This window comes from Medicago sativa, chromosome 6, assembly GCF_051527215.1.
Source record: "Medicago sativa cultivar Bolivia chromosome 6, Bolivia_mono, whole genome shotgun sequence".
NCBI lineage: Eukaryota > Viridiplantae > Streptophyta > Magnoliopsida > Fabales > Fabaceae > Medicago > Medicago sativa.
Genome location: NC_140754.1, coordinates 66,346,473 through 66,368,158, shown reverse-complemented (window position 1 = coordinate 66,368,158; position 21,686 = coordinate 66,346,473). Strand labels below are relative to the sequence as shown.

The 21,686-nt window shown below is 35.6% G+C and overlaps 1 protein-coding gene, 1 long non-coding RNA gene and 1 pseudogene across 6 annotated transcripts; 1 reads left to right on the top strand and 2 right to left on the bottom strand.

The window, feature by feature from the left end:
- Positions 1-458: 458 nt before the first annotated feature.
- Positions 459-5,528, bottom strand: LOC146916443 (secreted RxLR effector protein 161 pseudogene; annotated as a pseudogene). The gene has a single exon (XR_015013824.1). The product of XR_015013824.1 is annotated as a secreted RxLR effector protein 161 pseudogene (transcript).
- A 1,825-nt stretch (positions 5,529-7,353) lies between these two features.
- LOC146916442 (uncharacterized) lies at positions 7,354-7,875 on the bottom strand. The gene has a single exon (XM_085721637.1). The coding sequence runs from the start codon at positions 7,873-7,875 to the stop codon at positions 7,354-7,356; it is 522 nt and encodes a 173-aa protein (XP_085577763.1).
- A 7,793-nt stretch (positions 7,876-15,668) lies between these two features.
- Positions 15,669-20,219, top strand: LOC146916441 (uncharacterized). Of its 4 annotated transcripts, XR_015015056.1 has the most exons (7): positions 15,669-16,302; positions 16,427-16,506; positions 16,858-16,886; positions 17,099-17,164; positions 18,762-18,869; positions 18,972-19,037; positions 19,934-20,219. It is a non-coding gene; the product is annotated as an uncharacterized LOC146916441 (long non-coding RNA). The 4 variants fall into 4 exon arrangements; XR_015015058.1 differs by lacking the exon at positions 16,858-16,886 and having other exon boundaries at positions 15,670-16,302; XR_015015055.1 differs by having other exon boundaries at positions 15,672-16,506.
- Positions 20,220-21,686: the final 1,467 nt, after the last annotated feature.

Below are 21,686 nucleotides of genomic sequence, written 5' to 3'. Positions count from 1 at the left end.
GGGCTAAGTGCTTCAGAAGCAAGGAAGCTTCTGTCAGGAAGTTAATGGAGCATCTGAATCAGAGTCTCAGAGTAAGAAGTTCTACACTGCTCCTGGCAAACCAGCCTTTCTTCTCAGAAACGGACTACTTGACCAGAGAAGCCAGGTTGTGTAAGCTTCTGAAGAAACAGATGGCACAGCAGCAGCAAGAAGCTAAGGAAAGGGAACAGGCTCTTCTCCAGAGGCAACAACAGCTTGAAGAACTGTTGCAGAAGAAGATTGAAGAAATGGAGGAGATGAAGAAACAACATCAAACCAACCCTTAGTTGCACACCCTTGTGTTTTTCTTTTTGTTTGTTGTTTGTTTTAAATTCCTAGTCCTTGCTTCTGAAACCATTCTGTTTTAATTCTCTTTGCTTCTGAATGCTTACTGATTCTGACTGTTTAGCTGCTTCTGATATTTTAGATATTCATGTTCATTTATTTTTGATCTGATTAATTTCTTGTATACTCTCTTTTGTTTGAGTTTTTCTCAAATCTTTTTGTCTTTTATGCTTATTTTAATTTTTTTTGATAATGACAAAAGGGGGAGTATATGTGACAAGTATTTAAAGGCTCTGAGCCCCATTAATGGCATTTGAAATTTTTGAAAAACTTCTATCATTCTTACCTTATTGGTATAAGCTATGAACGAACGAAGGAGTATCAAAATTCAAGTAAAATTAATTGAACCATTCTTCTTATCTATAAGTTAATTCTTTCAATGATTCAATTTTGTTTTTAAGCTCTGATATTTTTTTATTGTGCGAAAAATGAATTTAATTAACCTGGATAGAACTTAGGGGGAGCTTACAAACCTCACCTTAAAGACTATCAGACTCAGGGGGAGTTTGAGCTTACAAACCTCAGATTCTGAAATTACAAACCTCAGAACCCCAAAGTCAACTTGTTAATTAGATTAACAACAATTGATCAATTTTAAATACTTTTGTTTGTCATCATCAAAAAGGGGGAGATTGTTGGAACAAAATGTGTTTAACAATGAACCTTAAAGGGTTTTGATGATAACAAGGTATTAAAAATTGTAAATTGGACTAGCTAATATTTGTTCAAGTGTACAGGACCATAATTATAAAGTTACATCATCATTGGTTCTGAATGAGCAAATAAAGAGCTATGGAAACAACAAAAATTTGAAGCTTGGACGCTCCTGAAGGCAACTTGCTACTGAAGAGAAAAAGCGCTCCTGAAGTCAAGCTGCTCCTGAAGAAATAGCGCTCCTGAAGTAAGCTGCTCCTGAAGAATAGTGCTTCTGAAGACAAGAGGTCCAGAAGCCACATCATCAGAAGCTGCGTCATCAGAAGCTGCAGAAGTCATATCATCAGAAGCTGCATCATCAGAAGCTGCCTCATCAGAAGCCATTTCACCAGAAGCTGAATATCAACTGGATTTGCAAAGAATCAAGAATTGAAGAATTATCAATGCAAAAGCTGTCTATTGGATTCGAAAACACAAACAAAGGATTAGTGGAGTTTGCAACGGTCATTTCAAAGGTGTTTGAAGGCGTGTGTTTGCAATTTGGACGAAAGCGTTGACATTGTACTTTGTACGAATTGTACAACCACGTTCTCCACTACTCTGTTTTGTGTCCACGCTACAGGACAAGAAAACAGCTCCAGAATACGGTTTCGCCTGCATAGATGTTCCTTTGGATAAGGAATGGATTTCAAATTTGTTCTTCATAGGACAACAACCAAATCAGGCAATATATCATTGGTGAAAGATCAAGCTTCAACAACGACTCTTTGGTGCGCTGGCAATTTCACAACGTCTCTTTCACACCTCTATATAAAGGAGTGAAGACCTAGAGATTTGGTAATGCAAGAACGCTGAACGAAAGACTCACAAGATTTTCACAAGTACCAAACCTCTGCTGAAATTGTTCTGCATTCACTTAGAATTTCTGTGTCTCAAGTCATATCTTAGAAATTCTTAAGTCCATTGAGTCTGTATCTGATTTGTATTGTGAGCACCTCTGATTGTATATCAAGTGTTCAACCTTAAACAATTTTCTGTGTAATTTTGTTTAGTTAAGAAGTCTCTTGCAGTTGTGCTTGAGCAGGAAGTCTCTTGATTGTGTTCTTGAGCAAAGGAAGTCTCTTGCTTGTGTGCTTGAGCATTGGAAGTCTCTTGCTTGTGTGCTTGAGCATTTGTAATCAGATATTACTCATAGTGAAATCTCCTTGGAAGTGCAAGGGGGACTGGACTACTTCCGGATTGTGGAAGGAACCAGTATAATTGCTTTGTGTCGTTCTTCTTCTCTCTCTCTCTGTTTTATTCCGCTGCATTTAGATTCTGATTATCACTTCAGAAGCTGTCTCACTTAGCTTCTGATCAGTGTGTTCAGTTTTTAGGAGAAACGAAGAATTTTTCTAAAACACAATTCAACCCCCCTTCTTGTGTTTTTCTCACCTTCAGAAGTTACCTTCCAACACAAACAACTACACCTTGTTTCACAACTTCGGTGTAGTGCACAAGAGTATCAAACTCACACACACAATCCTAAACAAGTATCACAGGCGATACAAGAAAGGCACACAGTAAGAGATTCTAAACTTGCATCACAAACGATACAAGAGCAGAATACATGAAGACTCAAACCCTAAAAATATAAACTTTTAGAATGACGGCTCTAATGAACAATTAGGTCTTGAAGTCTTCCTTTTATACTGAAGCAGCTTGGGCTAAATAATTCATTGGGCTTCAGCACACTGCAGATCGGTTCAGCTAATCTGCAAAACAAGAACCAGAAACAAATCTGAAAACTCCTAAAATGTCGGAACATTTATAGGATCATTCCAAACAATAATAAATATTTCCTAAAATATATTATCTACTTAAGAAATATTCCACAGCTAATTCTTAGATGATATGTGCGTTGCTTGATCAATAAGTTAAGGAAATATTGTTTCCTTAAACAATAAAGGGCGCGCGTACATATAGGCATGAACCCAGGCACACTGAACCATGCCAGGATGTTGGAACATTGTATCCAACATCTTACAGAGTTGCCTAACCACATGTTGAAAATTTGGTTCCAACTTACAGAACAAGGATATTTGTTTTAGCAATAATGCGGCCAACACAAATACCCAACAATCTCCCCCTTTGGCAAATTTTTGGCTAAAACAAATTAGGCCAATACTTATAAAACAGAGGGATACAAAATACCATTTCTCCAATAGCATGAACACACACCCATGAAAAAACAGCTAGCACACAGAATCTACAGAGATACCTTAGATACACTTCCTCAAGTCATCACGAACGCATATTCAAGAAGAAGGAGTTGCAGGTAGTATCACTCTAGAGATAGCAAGAGTGTGCATACATAGAATACCTCACGAGTCTTCAATTACAGCTTCAGCTGGTAGAGGTATTACACTAGTTCAGAGACATGCAGCAACAGATCAGTTCAATAGCATAGTCTCAAGAGCAAAGGAAAAATAAATTCCTAAGCTACAACTAGGGAACATAAGTTCTTGTACAAAGGATGTTCCAACATCCTTTACCACAAGAGCAGAGGAAAAATAAATTCCTATGCTACATTCAGGGAAAACAAATTCCCACACAGATGTAGAGAGATGCAAGTTCTATCAAGAGCAGAGGAAAACTAAGTCCCAATGCTACAGACAGGGAAAGAGAATTCCCACACAGATATAGGATGTTCCAACATCCTTCAGAACGTCAGACAGGAGTACCTGCCACACATAGAGGCAAGGAAAAAATAAATTTCCCATACGTACAGAGTGCTGTCACCAACCAACCATAGAAGCACAGGAAAAATAAATTCCTATACTTACATGTGACAGTCTTAGATGCCTTCAGAGTACTATCACCAACAGCATAAAAAAGCAAGGGAAAAATAAATTCCCATACTTACAAGTGACAGAAACAGATGTCTGAACTTCTGACTCAACATCCTTCACCCAGCTTGGACTTAGCACAAGCACACATAAAAGTATCACTCCCCCTGAATATATGATCTTATGAGTGACTACTTACAAGAATATTCCAGTACTCCCCCTGAATACATGCATACATAAAGTCTGAATTACTCAAAAATCTCCTAATGCATAGACAGAATAAATTCAGGATCTGGGCATAAGACTTTCAAAGAATATTCACTAACTAGCAAACCTATCAGCATATATATACTAGCAGACATACACACAGACATGTTTCATAATATAAGGAAGCAGCAAGAAACATGTACACTTAAAATTCTAATAAAGATAAATTCTTAGAATTACATCAAAATGTTGCAGCTTCAGTGCCAACATCTGCACAGGGTCTCTCAGACATGTTACAACCTTTTATAGAGCAGCTGCAGGGAACATGTACATCATCTGAGAAAAATAGATTCTCAGAAGCATCATAGAGATGTTGTAGCACAAGTGCTAACATCTACACTGGTCTTCTTAGACATGTTCCAACATTCCAGAGAACATCAACAAGGACACATGTACATAAAAAATACTGAGAACAGATTCTCAGATTATCATTAAGACCATCAAGATGTTGCAACATAAATGTCAACATCTACACATAACCTGACATAGTTGCAAAATAAATGCAACAACATGAAAATAGTAGGTATAACATTCAGGCATACATTAGATTTAATGCAGACATAAGATACATGCAGACAAGCACATATACAGAAAGGCATATGAAGTATAGATATACCATTTTTCTCCCCCTTTTTAGCCACAAAATATGTCAAACTGGAATTGTTGAGAACATCAGGAGTACATCATTGCTTGTATACCTCACAATACAAAGACGTGCAAAAAGTAGAGATTTCACAACACGCCTCACACCACAGATGATCAGGCCTCCTCATGCAGGCAAATTCCCAACTTGCCTCTTAGATTTTCAAATTGTTTAGCATCTAAAGCCTTGGTAAAAATATCTGTCAGTTGCTCTTCTGTGTCTACATGTTCAAGTGTCACAACCTTTTCTTCAACAAGATCTCTGATGAAATGATGTCGAATGTCAATGTGCTTTGTTCTGCTATGTTGAATAGGATTTTTGGAGATCTTGATAGCACTTAGATTGTCACAGTATAAGGTTAGAACATCTTGTTCAACATTATACTCCTTCAGCATCTGCTTCATCGAAACAAGTTGAGAACAGCTACTCCCAGCTGTTATGTATTCAGCTTCAACAGTAGACAGAGACACACAATTCTGTTTCTTACTAAACCAGGAAATCAGATTATTTCCTAGAAAGAAACATCCTCCAGAGGTACTTTTTCTGTCATCAGCACTTCCTGACCAGTCAGCATCACAGTAGCCTATCAGCTTAGAGTTTTCACATGATGAGTATAAGATTCCATAGTCACTAGTGCTATTGATATACTTCAGTATCCTCTTCACTTGAGTAAGATGAATCATCTTTGGTTCAGCTTGATACCTTGCACACACACCTACAGCAAAAGTAACATCTGGCCTGCTTGCACTAAGATATAGTAAACTCCCAATCATGGTTATGTACATGCTTTGATCAATAGATATACCACTTTCATCCTTTGTCAGCTTCAAGTGAGTGGCAGCTGGAGTTCTCTTATGACCACCATTATCTAAACCAAATTTCTTCACAATGTTCTTGGCATATTTGCTATGAGAGATAAAGATAGTATCCTCCATTTGTTTACCTTGAAGACCAAGAAAATAGGTCAACTCACTAACTAAGCTCATCTCAAACTCAGACTGCATTTGCTGAATGAAATGTTGAACCATCTTGTTCGACATTTCCCCAAAAACAACGTCATCAACATATATCTGTGCAATCATTAGTCTTCCATTATCATCTTTTACAAACAAGGTCTTGTCTGTACCTCCTTTCATGTACCCTTGATCAACAAGAAATTTTGTCAATCTCTCATACCAAGCCCTAGGTGCCTGCTTTAAGCCATACAGAGCTTTCTTCAATCTGTACACATGATTGGGAAAGCTAGGATCAACAAATCCTTTAGGCTGTTCAACATAAACCTCCTCATTCAGGTACCCATTCAGAAAGGCACTATTAACATCCATCTGAAACAGCTTGAATTTGGGTATACAAGACACACCTAGTAACAATCTTATGGACTCCAGTCTAGTAACAGGTGCAAAGGTCTCATCAAAATACAGACCCTCTATTTGAGTGTAACCCTGAGCTACTAGTCTTGCTTTGTTTCTGGTCACAGTCCCATGTTCATCAGACTTGTTCTTGAAGATCCACTTGTTACCTATCACATTCACACCTTCAGGTCTTGGAACTAAATCCCACACTTCACACCTTTTAAATTGATTAAGTTCTTCTTGCATTGCTTCAATCCAAAACTCATATGTTAAGGCTTATTTGACATTCTTAGGCTCAATCTTGGACACAAAACAAGAGTTGGCAATGACTCCAACTGACCTTCTGGTTGTGATTCCTTGATCAGGATTCCCAATGATTAGATCTTGAGGATGATTCTTCTGTATTCTAGTAGAAGGACCTTTAGTAGTGGACATCTGATCTTGCCCAGTATCTTCATTTTCATCTTTCTCTAGTTCAGATTCATTCACCTGGGTAGGTACATTCGTTTCCTGAGTAGGTGTTTCAACATCAACATCAACATCAAGAACCCTTTCTTTAGGCACATCATCTATCACTACATTAATAGATTCCATCACAGATTCAGTTTCGAAATTGAAAACCCTGTAGGCTCTACTGTTTGTAGAGTAACCCAGAAAAATTCCTTCATCACTCTTGGGATCCATCTTCCTCCTATAATCTCTATCAGACAAGATGTAGCACTTTCTACTAAACATATGGAAGTATTTAACGGTGGGTTTTCTCCCTTTCCATAACTCATAGAGAGTTGTTGAGGTTCCAGATCTTAGAGTAACTCTGTTGTGAATATGGCATGTTGTGTTCATTGCTTCAGCCCAAAAACGATAAGGTAAATGTTTAGCATGAAGCATGACTCTAGCAGATTCTTGAAGAGTTTTATTCTTTCTTTCCACAACACCATTATGTTGAGATGTTACAGGAGAATAAAATTTATGTTTGATTCCCTTCCCTGGGCAGTATTCATCAAATCTTGCATTTTCAAATTCAGTTCCATGATCACTCCTAATTCTTACAATGCCACAGTCCTTTTCTCTTTGCAATTGAGTGCACAGATCTTTGAACACATCAAAAGTATCTGATTTTTTTCTAATAAAGTTCACCCAAGTGTATCTTGAGTAGTCATCAACAACAACAAGAACATACTTTTTTCCACCAATGCTCTCAACTTGCATAGGTCTCATCAGATCCGTGTGCAGAAGTTCAAGAACTTTAGATGTTGCTTGGATGAGACATCATTGTTTGTTTCCCAATCTGATATTCACCACATATGCTTCCTTCAACAATCTTTAGATCTGGTAGTCCTCTAATAGCTTCTGATGACAAGGCTTTTTTCATTCCTTTCAGATGCAAATGACCCAAGCTTTGATGCCACAACTTGATCTCTTCCTCTTTGCTTAAAAGACATGCTGAGATGAATGATTCTTCCTGAGATACCCAAAGATAGCAATTGTCTTTGGACCTTGTGCCTCTTATAAGTACTTCTCCTTTCTCATCTGAAATCTGACATTCTAGTTTGGTGAAGTTTACTTGTAGTCCTGGATCACACAGTTGACTAACGCTAATTAAATTGGCAGTTAATCCTTTAACTAGTAGCACATCATCAAGTCTTGGCAACCCATGTTTAATTAGGTTTCCAATTCCTATAATCTTTCCTTTAGCTCCATCACCAAAAGTGACATAGCTGGTAACACAAGGTCTTACATCTTCCAGATAGGTTTCTACACCAGTCATATGTCTTGAACAACCACTATCAAAATACTAGTCCTCTTTAGATGATGCTCTGAGAGATGTGTGAGCAATTAACCCAGTCTTGGTGCTTCTGTGGTTTCATCCTTTCTTGGATAGTTTCTGCTGAAAATGCAAGAACTCTCCATGCAGCTTGAAGCAGTAGGGTCTAATGTGTCTCTTCTCTTTACAGTGATCACATACCCAAGACTTTGATTTCTTCTTAGTCTGATGTTCCTCTGGATGTTTGAACATTGACTCTACTATCTTCATTCCAGTCTGTTCTTTCATATGTTCTAGTTGATGGTTCAACCTTGACAATTCATCATTGAGTTCTGAGATATGTGCCAGATTATCAAACCTTTCATCCTGCAGTTGTGCAATCTCTTTTGCTTGTTCCTCTACTTTTTGGGTTAATTCATTATTTTTAGCCATCAGATCATAGTAGGATATAACAAGCTCATCATAAGACATTTCTTCCTCACAAGACTCAGTATCTGACATAATTCTACCAGCTAGGGCAGAGACATGATTAGCAGATTCAGCTTTTACCTCATCATCTGAGTCATCTTCATCTGACCAAGACACAGCCAAACTTTTCTTCTGTTTCTTTAGGAAAGTAGCACATTCTGTTCTGATGTGACCATACCCTTCACATTCATGACATTGTACTCCTTTGTAGTGAGAGTTCATTTCATCAGGTCTTGTCACCTTCTCTTTACTAGGTTGATTGTCAATGTTGGGTCGGATGTTCTGACCATTTGGCCTGGACCTTCTGTCAAACCTTTTGAAAATTTTCCTGAACTGTCTCCTAAGAAGTGCCAGAGACTCTGCCATGTCTTCATCATCTTCTTGATTTGCTTGTGACTCATCAGGATCTACACAAGAAGCAAAAGCAATCCCCTTGCCTTTCTTATCAGTTTTGCTGTTGACAGTTATTTCAAAATTTTGCAAAGACCCTATCAATTCATCAACCTTCAAACTTGAAATGTCCTGAGCCTCTTCAATAGCAGTAACTTTCATGTCAAACCTCTTAGGTAGAGATCTGAGAATTTTTCTGACTAGTTTTTCATCAGAAATCCAAGAGACTCAAAAGAGTTTGAAATATCAAGAATATTTAGATGATAATCTTGAATACTTTCATCCTCCAGCATTCTCAAATTCTCAAACTTTGTAGTAAGGAGTTGGAATTTAGCACTCTTTACCTTAGTAGTACCTTCATGTGCAGTTTTGAGAATCTCCCAAGCATCTTTAGCAGCATTCAATGCCTTTGAGTTTCCAAGAGCCAATTCATCTTCAACAGCACTCCATTCTTCTTCAGGTTTCAACACATTAGTCATGTTAGCATCAGCATCAAGTGTCACAGGATGTTCCCAACCTTTCAGAACTGCCTTCCAGGTTTTGCTGTCAATGGATTTGAGAAAGGAACTCATGCATGATTTCCAGTAATCATAGTTTGAGCCATCCAATAGAGGGGGCCTGTTTACAAATCCACCTTCCTTGTCCATGATGCTAGAATAGAACTCCCTGGAGCTCACCCTAAAACAGGCAGGGTGCCTGCTCTGATGCAAATTGAAATTCTAGCGTACTTGTTTTAATATGTTTTGTCAGATGTTTTAACGTTTGCAATGTTCCGTTTAATGTTTCAACATCACGTGATAAACAGAAATAAAAACAAGAAAATAAAGGACAAAAAAGTAAAGGACACAATAAGTTTGTTCACCCAGCTCGGCACAACACACCTACATATGGGGGCTACCAAGCCAGGAAGGAAATCCACTAGTGTAGTCCTTATTCAATAGCTCTCAGCAAACTCCTCGTTTACACTATATGACCTAGGACCTACCCGTATAGACTTCAACCTAGGAACTCCTAGATCTGAGATCCCATCTCACTATCCTAATGGTCAGTCACAGCCCCAGTGACCTATCAGACCTCAACCAAAACAAAAGTAGAAGTTACGTTCCAACACCACCAACTAGCACCTTGTTTCACAACTTCGGTGTAGTGCACAAGAGTATCAAACTCACACACATAGTCCTAAACAAGTATCACGGGCGATACAAGAAAGGCACACAGTAAAATATTCTAAACTTGCATCACAAACGATATAAGAGCAGAATACATGAAGACTCAAACCCTAAAAATCTAAACTTTTAGAATGACGACTTGAATAAATAATTAGGTCTTGAAGTCTTCCTTTTATACTGAAGCAGCTCGGGCTAAATAATTCATTGGGCTTCAGCACACTGCAGATCGGTTCAGCTAATCTGCAAAACAAGAATCAGAAACAAATCTGAAAACTCCTAAAATGTCGGAACATTTATAGGATCATTCCAAACAATAATAAATATTTCCTAAAATATAATATCTACTTAAGAAATATTCCACAGCTGATTCTTAGATGATATGCGCGTTGCTTGATCAATAAGTTAAGGAAATATTGTTTCCTTAAACAATAAAGGGCACGCGTACATATAGGCATGAACCCAGGCACACTAAACCATGCCAGGATGTTGGAACATTGTATCCAACATCTTACGGAGTTGCCTAACCACATGTTGAAACTTTGGTTCCAACTTACAGAACAAGGATATTTGTTTTAGCAATAATGCAGCCAACACAAATACCCAACATATTTTATGTTAGATATGTATTTTTTCTTATGAAATAAATTAATTTTATTTTGATGTCACATATAATTTACATTTTGGAGATGTCAAACTTTAGAAAGATATTTTATTCGTAAGTTGTGTGTGGCTAAATAGTACCTTGAAAGAAAAATTGTATGATTTATAAATTTGTACTTGTTCAAGAAATTCCGTGTTTAGTTTATTTTATAATTGCTATAGTTATGGTAATGCTAAAGATTAATCAAGATTTTAGAATATTCATTATTTAATTTTATTTGGGTAGAATTATGTTGTTGTTCATTATTGTTTCAAATGAATTAGAATAAATGAAACATATATTATTGTAAATGTAAACCAGAAGTTTACATATTATATTAAATTTATCGTCAGCAATACCGGTTGGGTTATCCCGAATTCATTATGATGCAAGAAACTAGTTGAAAAATAGATAAACTATGAATTTCTCAGTTGTATAAGGTGATATTTAGATCAGTACACCGATCATGTGAATCACTTGAATATTATATGATTTGAATTGATGCAAAATGATCACATGTGATTATACCTGATCAGAAGGTGACTACCGGTGCCTTTAAATGTGGTGGTTTAAGTGGTGGTTGAGAGCTTCAAGGATGCTTCTTGGAACGACGAGGGGGGGGGGGGGGGAGGTGTGTATTTGCAGGTACTCCGACGCTCAGTAGAGATAAGAGAATGAGGGTTTAGAGAGAAGATATATTCTACCTTGGGGACTGTTATGAGTCCCCTATATATAGATGTGGGTGGCTGCAGAGCCGTTGTAATGGCACACGTGTTCCCGGTGGTTACGAAATCGTGGGAAATGTAACCGCCGGAGAGAGATTCACGGGAACGTGGGAAGAGACGTTGCAGTTCGTTTGAACTGGTCTCTTTTGCTCCGTGCACCCCCCCTCACGGGGAAGGGGTGTGTTGCGAGTAATATGCCAAACGTAGCGTTTGGGCTTGGTTTGGGTTGGGCCTACGAAAGTGGGCCTAAGATCTTTCCGACCGGTCCAGAACAGTAGCCCCCAAGTCGTTGTTTTTGGCAAAGAGCGATGAGTTAAGGGCGGGCGAGATTTTCTGCTCGTGGATGATGCAATGAAGACTGTTCTCGTATTCAGCAGGTGAATAATGGGAGAGTAAGTTCAAATACAGACTGGTTCAAACTGTTGAGAGGCATGAGGATGCCTCGGGTTTTGAGAGTTGGTCTCCTTAGCGAGCTGTGTTGTAGTGAGGATCTGGCGAGCGCGTGAGGAAACATGCTCCCCACACTCTTCACACATTTGTCCCACGGCCGGGCAGGTTTGCCAGTTGCTGGGTTATGCTCGGCAGATGGATGCTCGTTTGATCTTGATCGAGTGAAAAGATTCCCCTGTCAGGAAGTTGGTCGATTGTCATTCAGCAATAAATGCCCACGTTTCGAGGGAAAGATTGAAGAGACATGCCATTTAGTTTCTGAGTGACACATGTAAAGGCTATTATGGTACTTGAGTACCTAATTCCTGAAGAGTGTTCTTGGTTTGTGTTTCCAAGGCATCATCAGAACTGTTGTTTTAATCTTGGTTTGTTTTTTTAATGAGGTAAAATGAAATATATAAATCAAACCACCAAGTTTTACCAAGAATAAGTTGGGTAGAATGTATTATTATATGCGGTTGTCGCGGTTCGAACCCCAGTCTGTTGGCGGTCCTTCTCCACCGTAGGAAGGTCGTGTACTTGCACGTGCTCTGACACTCAAGTAAGTGAGGGGTTCAAGAGTAATGCAGATATAATGTGGGTAAGAAATGTCATACTTGACCTAAGGCTAAAACTTGGGTATAAATTGTGGTGAAGTAGGGTTTGGCTGTAAGCCTTATCTTGCCAATTGTGCCTGCAAGTACGGACGGGAGCAACTCCCGATATTAGTGGCGAGCAACTATCGACTTGCATAGACGTGAGGAACTTGCGAGTTGGTGAGCAACTCTCAGCCCATTGTGATCTGGTGTATTTAGAGTGTGTCCATCGCGTGATATCGTCTGCTAAGTGAACTCGGATCAGATCTGAGCGGACAAAATTAGACCTTGGGTCAGTCTAAAACATGATCAAATAAGCATTCTTAGTGCGAGAATTTTAGGGTTGGAAATGATGTACCTAACATGAATTATGAGTTAGACTTTAAGGGGATTAGGGTTTAAGAATCCAAAATCCTAATTGAACAACCGTCATAGAGGAAAGTTACCCATAGGTTATAATTTAACTATAAAAAATTTACAATTTAACTAAATTAAATTTATACTTTAGTCTGTTTTGTACGACAGATTGGTGTTATTATTATATCAGAAAATCACTGTCATTCACCCATAGGTTTTGAGCGTGTGCTTTTCTCTCCACATTTCTTCACAAATCATTGGACAAAATACCTGTAGGGCCATCTTTTTGTCTTTCTTCTTTATTTCATTGTCTATCCAAACAAAAGAAATACCAATCTACAATAATATTTGGCATTCTTTTGGCTCATTAGATACAATGTATTTGTGGGTAACTAAAGAAAAGATACAGTGCATTTCTGAATGAATGAATGAGTATGACATATTTTACCGAACTAGTTTTGATTCTTTCTGCTAGCTATCTCCTACCTTTTGTATATAAAAATGTTTATTCAAATGAAAAATAGCTAGATTATTTGCTACATGTTGATATTAATTGTGAAAAATAGATATTGTCAATTATCTCCAATTCTATTTTCTCATTTTTTATATATGGAGGAATTCTACTAATATTGTTTAATCAAACTTAATGCTTCGCTGCCTAAATTTCAAGCATTCTTAATTTATAACGAGTTATTCTTTCTTTGCCATATAGTTGTAACTTCACTAGTTTGATAAAAATGCATCTTATATGTTACAACTTAATTTTTCTTGAACTTAAGAATTTGGTATGAATTTCTTTTGCAGTGATCATGATGGTGGTAATCTTAGCTTTCTTACAGATTTTCTCTTTTCTGCATTAGTCACGTCTTTCCCAAAGACGGCGTTGATAGGGTTCATGGCGACTTGATTCTTAGCAGCATCACCGATGAGACGTTCAGAATCGGTGAAAGCGACGTAAGACGGCGTGGTACGGTTACCTTGGTCGTTGATGATGAGAAGTGAAAAGTGATTTGGGAGTGAGAAGGGTTTGGGAGTGAAATGCTTTTGTTTTTTATTTATTTTTCTGAAAAATAAAGATGAGAGGGAGCCAATATTTTTGGAAGAAGCGCTCTCCATTTGCAATTCGCGCTCTAAGTCATTCTTCATTTTAGAATTAAAAAGCAACATTGCGACAGTTGAGCAAACTGTCGAATCAACCGTTGCAAAACTCATTACAAAAGCAACATTGCAACAGTTGTGCCAAATATGTCGTAAAATGACAGTTTTCTTCTAATATTATTATACCCTTAAATAACTTTTTCTATAATATCCCTAAAAAAAAAAAATTCTATAATAAAAATTGTTGTTGGCATCATTAAAAAAAATTGATATTACGGAAAAATACGGCTAATGCACAAGTTGCGGATGCAGAGACATTAAAAAGTTTGATGTCAGACCACAAGTTACGGATGCACATATTGTACTCTTTATAATAATTTTTTGGCTTAATTGTAGTTTTAGCCCCCTAACTTTCCCAAAGTTGCGATTTTGGCCCCCTAAGAAAAAAAAACTACAAAACCGCCCCTAAATTTTGCAACTGTAGCAGTTTTGGCCCCCCAAGGCAAAAAAAAAATTAAAAAAATGACACACGGCACCTCACTTAGGGTGCCACGTCAGCGTAGACCGAGTCAAAATTAGCCTTGAGGGTCAAAACTGCCACAGTTGCAAAACTTAGGGGGCGGTTTTGTAGTTTTTTCTTAGGGGGCCAAAATTGCAACTTTGAGAAAGTTAGGGGGCTAAAACTGCAATTAAACCTAATTTTTTTTACAAAATAACTTATAATTTCGGTCTAAAACAAATTTCCAGTAGTTTTCCATTTCTTAACCATAGAACTGGCACGTAGGGAAAAGGTGCTTGAATTCGCGCGTAAGGAAAATGATATACTTACAAAGACAGTTGAGTTCCTCTCTTACATCCACGTGTTCTTAGAAATGAATTACTCGTTAATTTGTTTCAATTTATTTGTATTTGGAATATTATCGTACGGACTCGAGAGTTTTTTTGGGGCTATTTATTTGTTTATTGTGGAATTAGAGAGAAAGTATCAAATGAAATGTGGAGAAAGGTTCTCATAATAAAATATATGGATAAAGTAGTAGTGCGTTGTGTGCGTGAGCGTGACTAGTTTTCGATAGCATAATATCTATTTGAAGGATGGAAATAATATCTATATTTGGATCTATTTTTTATTTTTTAGCAATATTTGGATCTATCTATATGTGGATCCCCTAAGAAAAATATCTGTATTTGGACACAACAATATTCATTTTTTATTGAATGAGTTTCAATCATGCAAGTAGCTCATTTGGGGAAATATTTTAACTTTACTCGATGGTGGCAATTAATTAGACTCATGCTAATGATGATAATTTGATAGTGGAGCAATGCTATATCTCTAGAAAAAAAACATCAAGAATTCTTCAAGAATAAAAAGCAACCAATCACAATGCACTATTTGCCACAATTCAAGGAGGTGTGGTTGAAAAATAGGAAGTGGACAAGTAAATCATGCAATTAAAACTTGTCACATGTGTCTTGAAAAATTCTTGATGCTATTTTTCTAGATAAATAGCATTTTCCTTGATAGTGTTCCCTTAAAAAATACGCTTCCTTTTTAAATGTGGTTTTAGTACAGATTTAACATTTTTATTTATGTTATGAATAATAAGTGGATGTCTTAAGTGACGTCATATACTAAACCCTTATACTTATCTCTTAAGTGATGTCATATTACTTATATCTAAGTCACACCTATTTGTATTTATCTCTTAAATATTTACCTCTTAAGTCATATTATTGTACTTCTCTGTAAATAGAGACCACCTGTAACATAATTGTATACTACAAGAGAATAATAGAATCATCTTTCTTCTCTCATTTTCTCTCTCCTTCTCTACTTCTCTTTATTATTGTTCTTATTCTAATAGTTTCATAATATGTTATCAGCACGATGCTCTAACCAACCGCATACCTAAATTTTGATAACTTTTTTTTATGGTACAAAAGAGGGCCAAAGCCCAAAGAGAAAGAAAACTTAAGAAATTAAACGGACGTTCCTAGGCATGCAAGCCCCGGAAATATCATCAAACAAAAGACTCTGAAGCTCACTAGGGGGATTTTCCAGGATATGAAAATCTAGAGAATCCATCGAAATGCTGAAATTAGCAAGTCAATCTGCACTTCTGTTGCCTTCACGCCAAGTATGGGTAATTTTGACAACTTTAAAATAACTCAAATGAAAAAAGAGCCTTTAAGGTTTTTTTTATGGAGGCTTTATTCTTTCTTTTCTTCTTGCGAATCTAGTGTTTTTCTTCATTCTAATACAATTCATTGTTGAGACAAGTTTTAAATAGTATTTACTTGTTCCAAGATCCTTTAAATTATTCGTGAATCTCCCATTCTCTTTTTCCTCTTTTGTACAACACAAACCCTAAACTCTTCCCAAAACATAGAGATCCCTTTTCACTTTTGTCTCACCTGTTTCAAGAGATGCATATCGACTCTCGATCGTACGGTTCACGGATTTCAGAATCAATCTTCTACCTCCGCTACTGTTCACGTTTCTTCTACCTCGTACTGTTCGCGCTACTGTTCACGGTTCTTCTACCTCCGGCGGTGTACATATCTGTTTTTGTTGATTTCGATTTAGTCAAATTTGAATCTAATTTTGGGAAAGTAGGTTATATTTTGATTTTGATTTGGTTTATTGTGAGTTTACTAATTTACACGTTTATTGTGTAGATCCAGTACTCAAAGTTGAAACTTGAAGATTCATTGCTAGCTTTATCAAAACTCAATCAGCTCCTCCTACCTTATCTATTGTAAGTTGTTTATTTAATTTAATTCATTATTTGATTTACTAATTACCTGGTTAATTTGATTAATTCTGGGCCTGTTTGTTAGGGATTATAAAAAAGAGGACTTTAATGTTTAATAATTTTAAGTGAATTGATTTTTAGTGTGTTTGGTTTTGTGATGATAAAAATTGATTTTGAGTGAAGTGATTGGACATAAAAATGAGTTGAATTATAAAAAATAAAGGTATCAAAATGAGTTGAATTCATAAAGTGCATATAGCCTATCCTTGTTAATTTCTCATTGTTGTTTATGCTTCAACAATCTCTCTGTAGTTTTAACAATATCTGCATTTACCTTTATTTTCATAAATACAGGACCAGGAGCTCCATTTGTTTTCAATTGTGTGAGTTTCTTTCTTTTCTTGTATTGCTTAGGGAAGAAAATTAGTTATCATCAAGCATCACCCTTCTGAGTTTTGGAATAATGTTCATGCATTCAATGTTTGTACTTGTAGTTAATCCAACTAAACGAAGCCTTAATAAATGTGGTGATCTCATTTGCATTCTGTAACATTTCTGTCCCATTAATGGTGTAAAGGGAATTTTATTATTGTAGGTGGTTGAAATTGGCAAAGGAAGCAAAGTTAAGTATGAACTGGACAAGAAAAGTGGACTTATTAAGGTATCATTTACATTCTTCCCAATTGTTGTTGTTGAATGAAGATAAATTAATGGTTTGAATACGTTGCTGCTACGTTGGGTTCTTTAGAATTTTAATTAACCAATTTGTGCTATCATGAACTGAAAAGGTGCGTGTTTGTTGAAGTTGCAATACGCTGCTACTAATTGCCTTCTGTTATTGGATAATTGTTTGTTTTGGTCGCTAGCTATAGGATCAATCTTTTTGTTCTTGAAGTAAATAAACTACTGTTATTGATCGCAACTTTTACATCACACTTTTTGAAATAAATTAAGTCCTCAAGATGAGTCTAGCTATGATCCATTCTCATCCTTTACCTAGTTGTTGATTTTTATGTATAGAAAATTATTTCTTTTTTGTAAATAAAACCAGGTTTGGTGTATTAATTAATTACACATGGGTATGGCATGTTGAATTCATAGAAAGAAAGGAACAAACCGTCCCATTAGTTGTTAGTGCTATCACAAATTATTTTTTGTTTATTTTCTTCTTGAATTTAGAAACTATGAAGCTGAGTAAAGAGTTGTATCTCATTAAAACTTGTATAGCCTGATGTTAGTACACTGAAGGTAATCTTTATAAGATCAAACAGGGCACCTCTGTACAATCAATTTAGTTCTTTTCAGTTTGTTGAACCATGACAGCCATGTGCAATGATGAATCTATTTCTTGTAAATAAGTATAATATGATCTAGAATTTGTCCCTGTAGATAAGTATATCTCCTGATATGATTTGTTTTCAATAATTAAGAGAGAATATGTGGCTTTCAACTAGCTAGCCTACTTGGGTTAGATTGAAAAGGTAGTAATGAATCTAGATAATGTGCAGGTGGGCACTAACTGAAGTTAATTGGTTTTCCTTAAAAATTAGAAACTATCATTACATGAGATTGGTTGGCTTAAATGCAATTGATATATATATTGTTTTTAATAAGAATGACTTACATATTTGAAGGCTTGTAGTTGTTTTTGCGTGGCTTAGCTAGCAAAATGTCAAGGATAAAAACCCAAGTACTTCCATGTTGCTATATTTTGTTAGTTGTTTGGTCATTAATATACAATCATATAGTTCCACTATTTTTTTTTGACAAGAATATAGTTCCACTATTATTATGCGTAGGACTCCTATATCTGATTTTTGACAGTGATTTTTAAAGTTGTCAAACTCATGCTAATTGCCATGTCACTTTGAATTCATGTAGTATGATTGAAGTATAATGAATTAGATCTGTGAGTTGATGTTGTTGTGTTGAATTTATACTTGCTAAGTGTAGGTGTGGTGATTGCGTGTGTTGAATTATGTTGATGAATTAGACAAATGAATTATTTCGGGGTTTAGAGCGTTACACGATACATGTGAGTCTAACATGATACCAACACATGTGATTGCATTCAGTCATTTTTATTTTTTTAAATCATTTGTTATGTATCTTTGTCGGTGCTCAATAGTTATTGAGCTATAGGATGTTTCAGTGTTTTTGTGTGTCCTGCTTTATGTAGATAATGCTTTGGTTTTTGGATGTAAAATTTGTGTTTGTTTGCTCTGAAGCATAGCTAACAAATGGGCTGATTAACTTAGGTTGATCGGATTCTTTACTCATCAGTTGTCTATCCACATAACTATGGTTTTATTCCAAGAACCCTTTGTGAAGATGAAGATCCCTTGGATGTCCTAGATCTGATGCAGGTAATAATGCTTAAAGAACTTATTTTGAAGCTAGTTTATGGAAATACTTGTTTATTGTGAAATTTGCAGCTGTATTTAAATTGAAACTTGTGTTTTGAATAGGAGCCTGTGATACCTGGTTGTTTCCTTCATGCCCATGCTATTTGATTGATGCCTATGACTGACCAGGTAAAAGTTGTTTACCACTACACGCGCTCGTGCACACATATGCATGTATGGTAGCATGTATGCTATTGAATTTGCTATTGAATTTGCTATTGAATTATACTCCAACTCTATGTGGCTGTCCTGTGATTTGAAATGCTTGTACCTGATAATTTATATGCAATAGTGAAATTCATGTCAGTAACATTTTAATCCCTCATACAATTTTAGCTTAAGAGTAATAGGAGTATATTTCATTGAACCAATGAGAATAAAAGTAAATGGTGCAAGGAAAATTGTTGCATGCATTTGGCAACACCATTAGAGCGATCGACTTGAAAATATATGTCATGAACCAACTCATAAGCTTAAGCCGTAGTTGAAGTCATACAAATGTTATAGTTTGTGTGCTTGAAATATGAACAATGTATGTATACTTAGTTGTATTCAATTATTTTTATTAGAATAATGAAATCATCAAGGATCAAACTTTTGTCAACTTAATCATAGAGACTCTGACGCCAAATCATAAACCAAATATTCTAGAAGCTTACTTTATTAGTTGCTTCCCACTTGGAGAATTGGTACTCGTCTTCAATAACAAATGTTGCGTTGAATATGAAGCTCATATGTTTCTAGTGTCTTAATCCTAGTTTAGTAGATTTTTTGACAACTTAAAATAAACTGCCACAACTACGGTTCAAATCATATTCTTAGTGTTTATTCATGTATTTATGTGATGAAGAATATGCTAGATATTATCTCTACTAATATTACTAAGTCTAGGATTGAGGTATTTTAATTTGTAGAGAGATTAGAAGTTTGACCGGACTTGTAGTTGTCTTAATGCGTGGTGGTTTGGATGTGTGAAGTGCGTTTCTGCAGACTTTTTCAATTGAACTTTTTTTTTTTTTTTGCAGCTGGAAATTGATTCTGATGTGGCTGAGATGAGATGATATTGGCGGTGCTTATGGCTTAGATGTGGCTATGCCGGCATATATACAATGATGATTTTACTGTTGAATTTTTTTTTGAAAATATTCTGCCCAAAGTTGTTATATGGTTGAATGTTGATATTGGAATATTCCTAGCTATATTGTACTCATATGCTTTTTTTATATATATACTGGAATATTGATGTTGAAAGTTGATGATTGATTATGTAATATCAAATTAGATAATATAATTTCCTTTTTGGCATTAAAATTATCCATATTTGTTTTCATTTTATTAATATAAAAGAAAAGAGCAGGTGTCAAGCTTAATTGTTAAACCATTTAAAAAAATTAAAATTGATTTCCCAACAGTGGTTTTGAGAACTGATGTGAAATATACATATTTTACTTCAGTGTCATCTTATAGCTGATGTGAAAACCCCGTTATTAAATTTTAAAGTGCGTCTATTACAACAGTGGAAGAGAGACCTGATGTAGAAAATAAGATTTCACATCAGCCCAAACCTGATGTGAAAGGATGTGGACTTACCACATCATATCACTTTACATCAGTTGCCACCTGATGTAAAAACGCATTTCCAACTGATGTAAAAACTCCGTTCTGTAGTAGTGAGAAAAAGTATAGTAAAATGAACCTATTAAATGTTTCAATTCCAAATTTACCCTCATTAAACTCACTTCATCATTAATGTCTTTACTACTCCAAGACAAGGGTAAAATTGAAAAAATGTCACTTTTTATACTGACTTAAATGTGGTCAATCCACTTTCTTAATATGTGTGCATTATTTTTTTTCCCTTACATTTGAGACCGGAGGGAGTATATCTTAAGTGACGTCATATTATTTATATTTAAGTCACACCTATTTAACTCTTAAGTCATATCATTGTACTTCTCTATAAATAGAGACCACATGTAATATAATTGTACACTACAAAAGAATAATAGAATCATCTTTCTTCTCTCCTTTTCTCTCTCCTTCTCTACTTCTCTTTATTCTTGTTCTTATTTTAATAGTTTCATAACACGTTATCAGCACGATGCTCTAACCTAGTGAGGTATGCAATTCTTCTTGATCTATTTTTTTATGTAAATAAGTTTTAATTTTGTATCAATGATTATAGGCTATACTGTAACAATTTCTTCAATTGTAATCAGTGCCTTATAGATACAATAAATCATTATTCTGTGAATTGTATTATATTATTGTGTTTATTTATTCCATATGCAATCCTGAAGTATAGCATAAAGATTGATCTCATATTATAAAATCAAAGAAATCTATTATATGGTTCCTGAAGTATTGACTAAGTTCTGAGTCCCACAAGGACAAAATTAAAAATATTATGTCATTATCTCAACAAACAAACAAAATTCCTTCTCCTTTACACACATTTTAAAATTACACAAATCATTTCTCTATTTATTATGGGCCCATAGTTTAGTCATTTTGTAATCTACAATAATATTTGCCATTCTTTTGGCTCATTAGATACAGTGTATTTGTGGGTAACTAAAGAAAAGATAGAGTGCATTTATGAATGAATGAATGAGTGTGACATATTTTACCGAACTAGTTTTGATTCTTTCTGCTAGCTATCTCCTACCTTTTGTCTATAAAATGTTTATTCAAATGAAAAATAGCTATAGATTATTTGATACATGTTGATATTAATTGTGAAAAATAGATATTGTCAATTATCTCCAATTCTATTTT

What these genes read in the sequence shown, in the direction of transcription:
- LOC146916442 (XM_085721637.1), bottom strand. Translation starts at nt 7,875, where the DNA reads ATGACTGGTGTAGAAACCTATCTGGAAGATGTAAGACCTTGTGTTACC.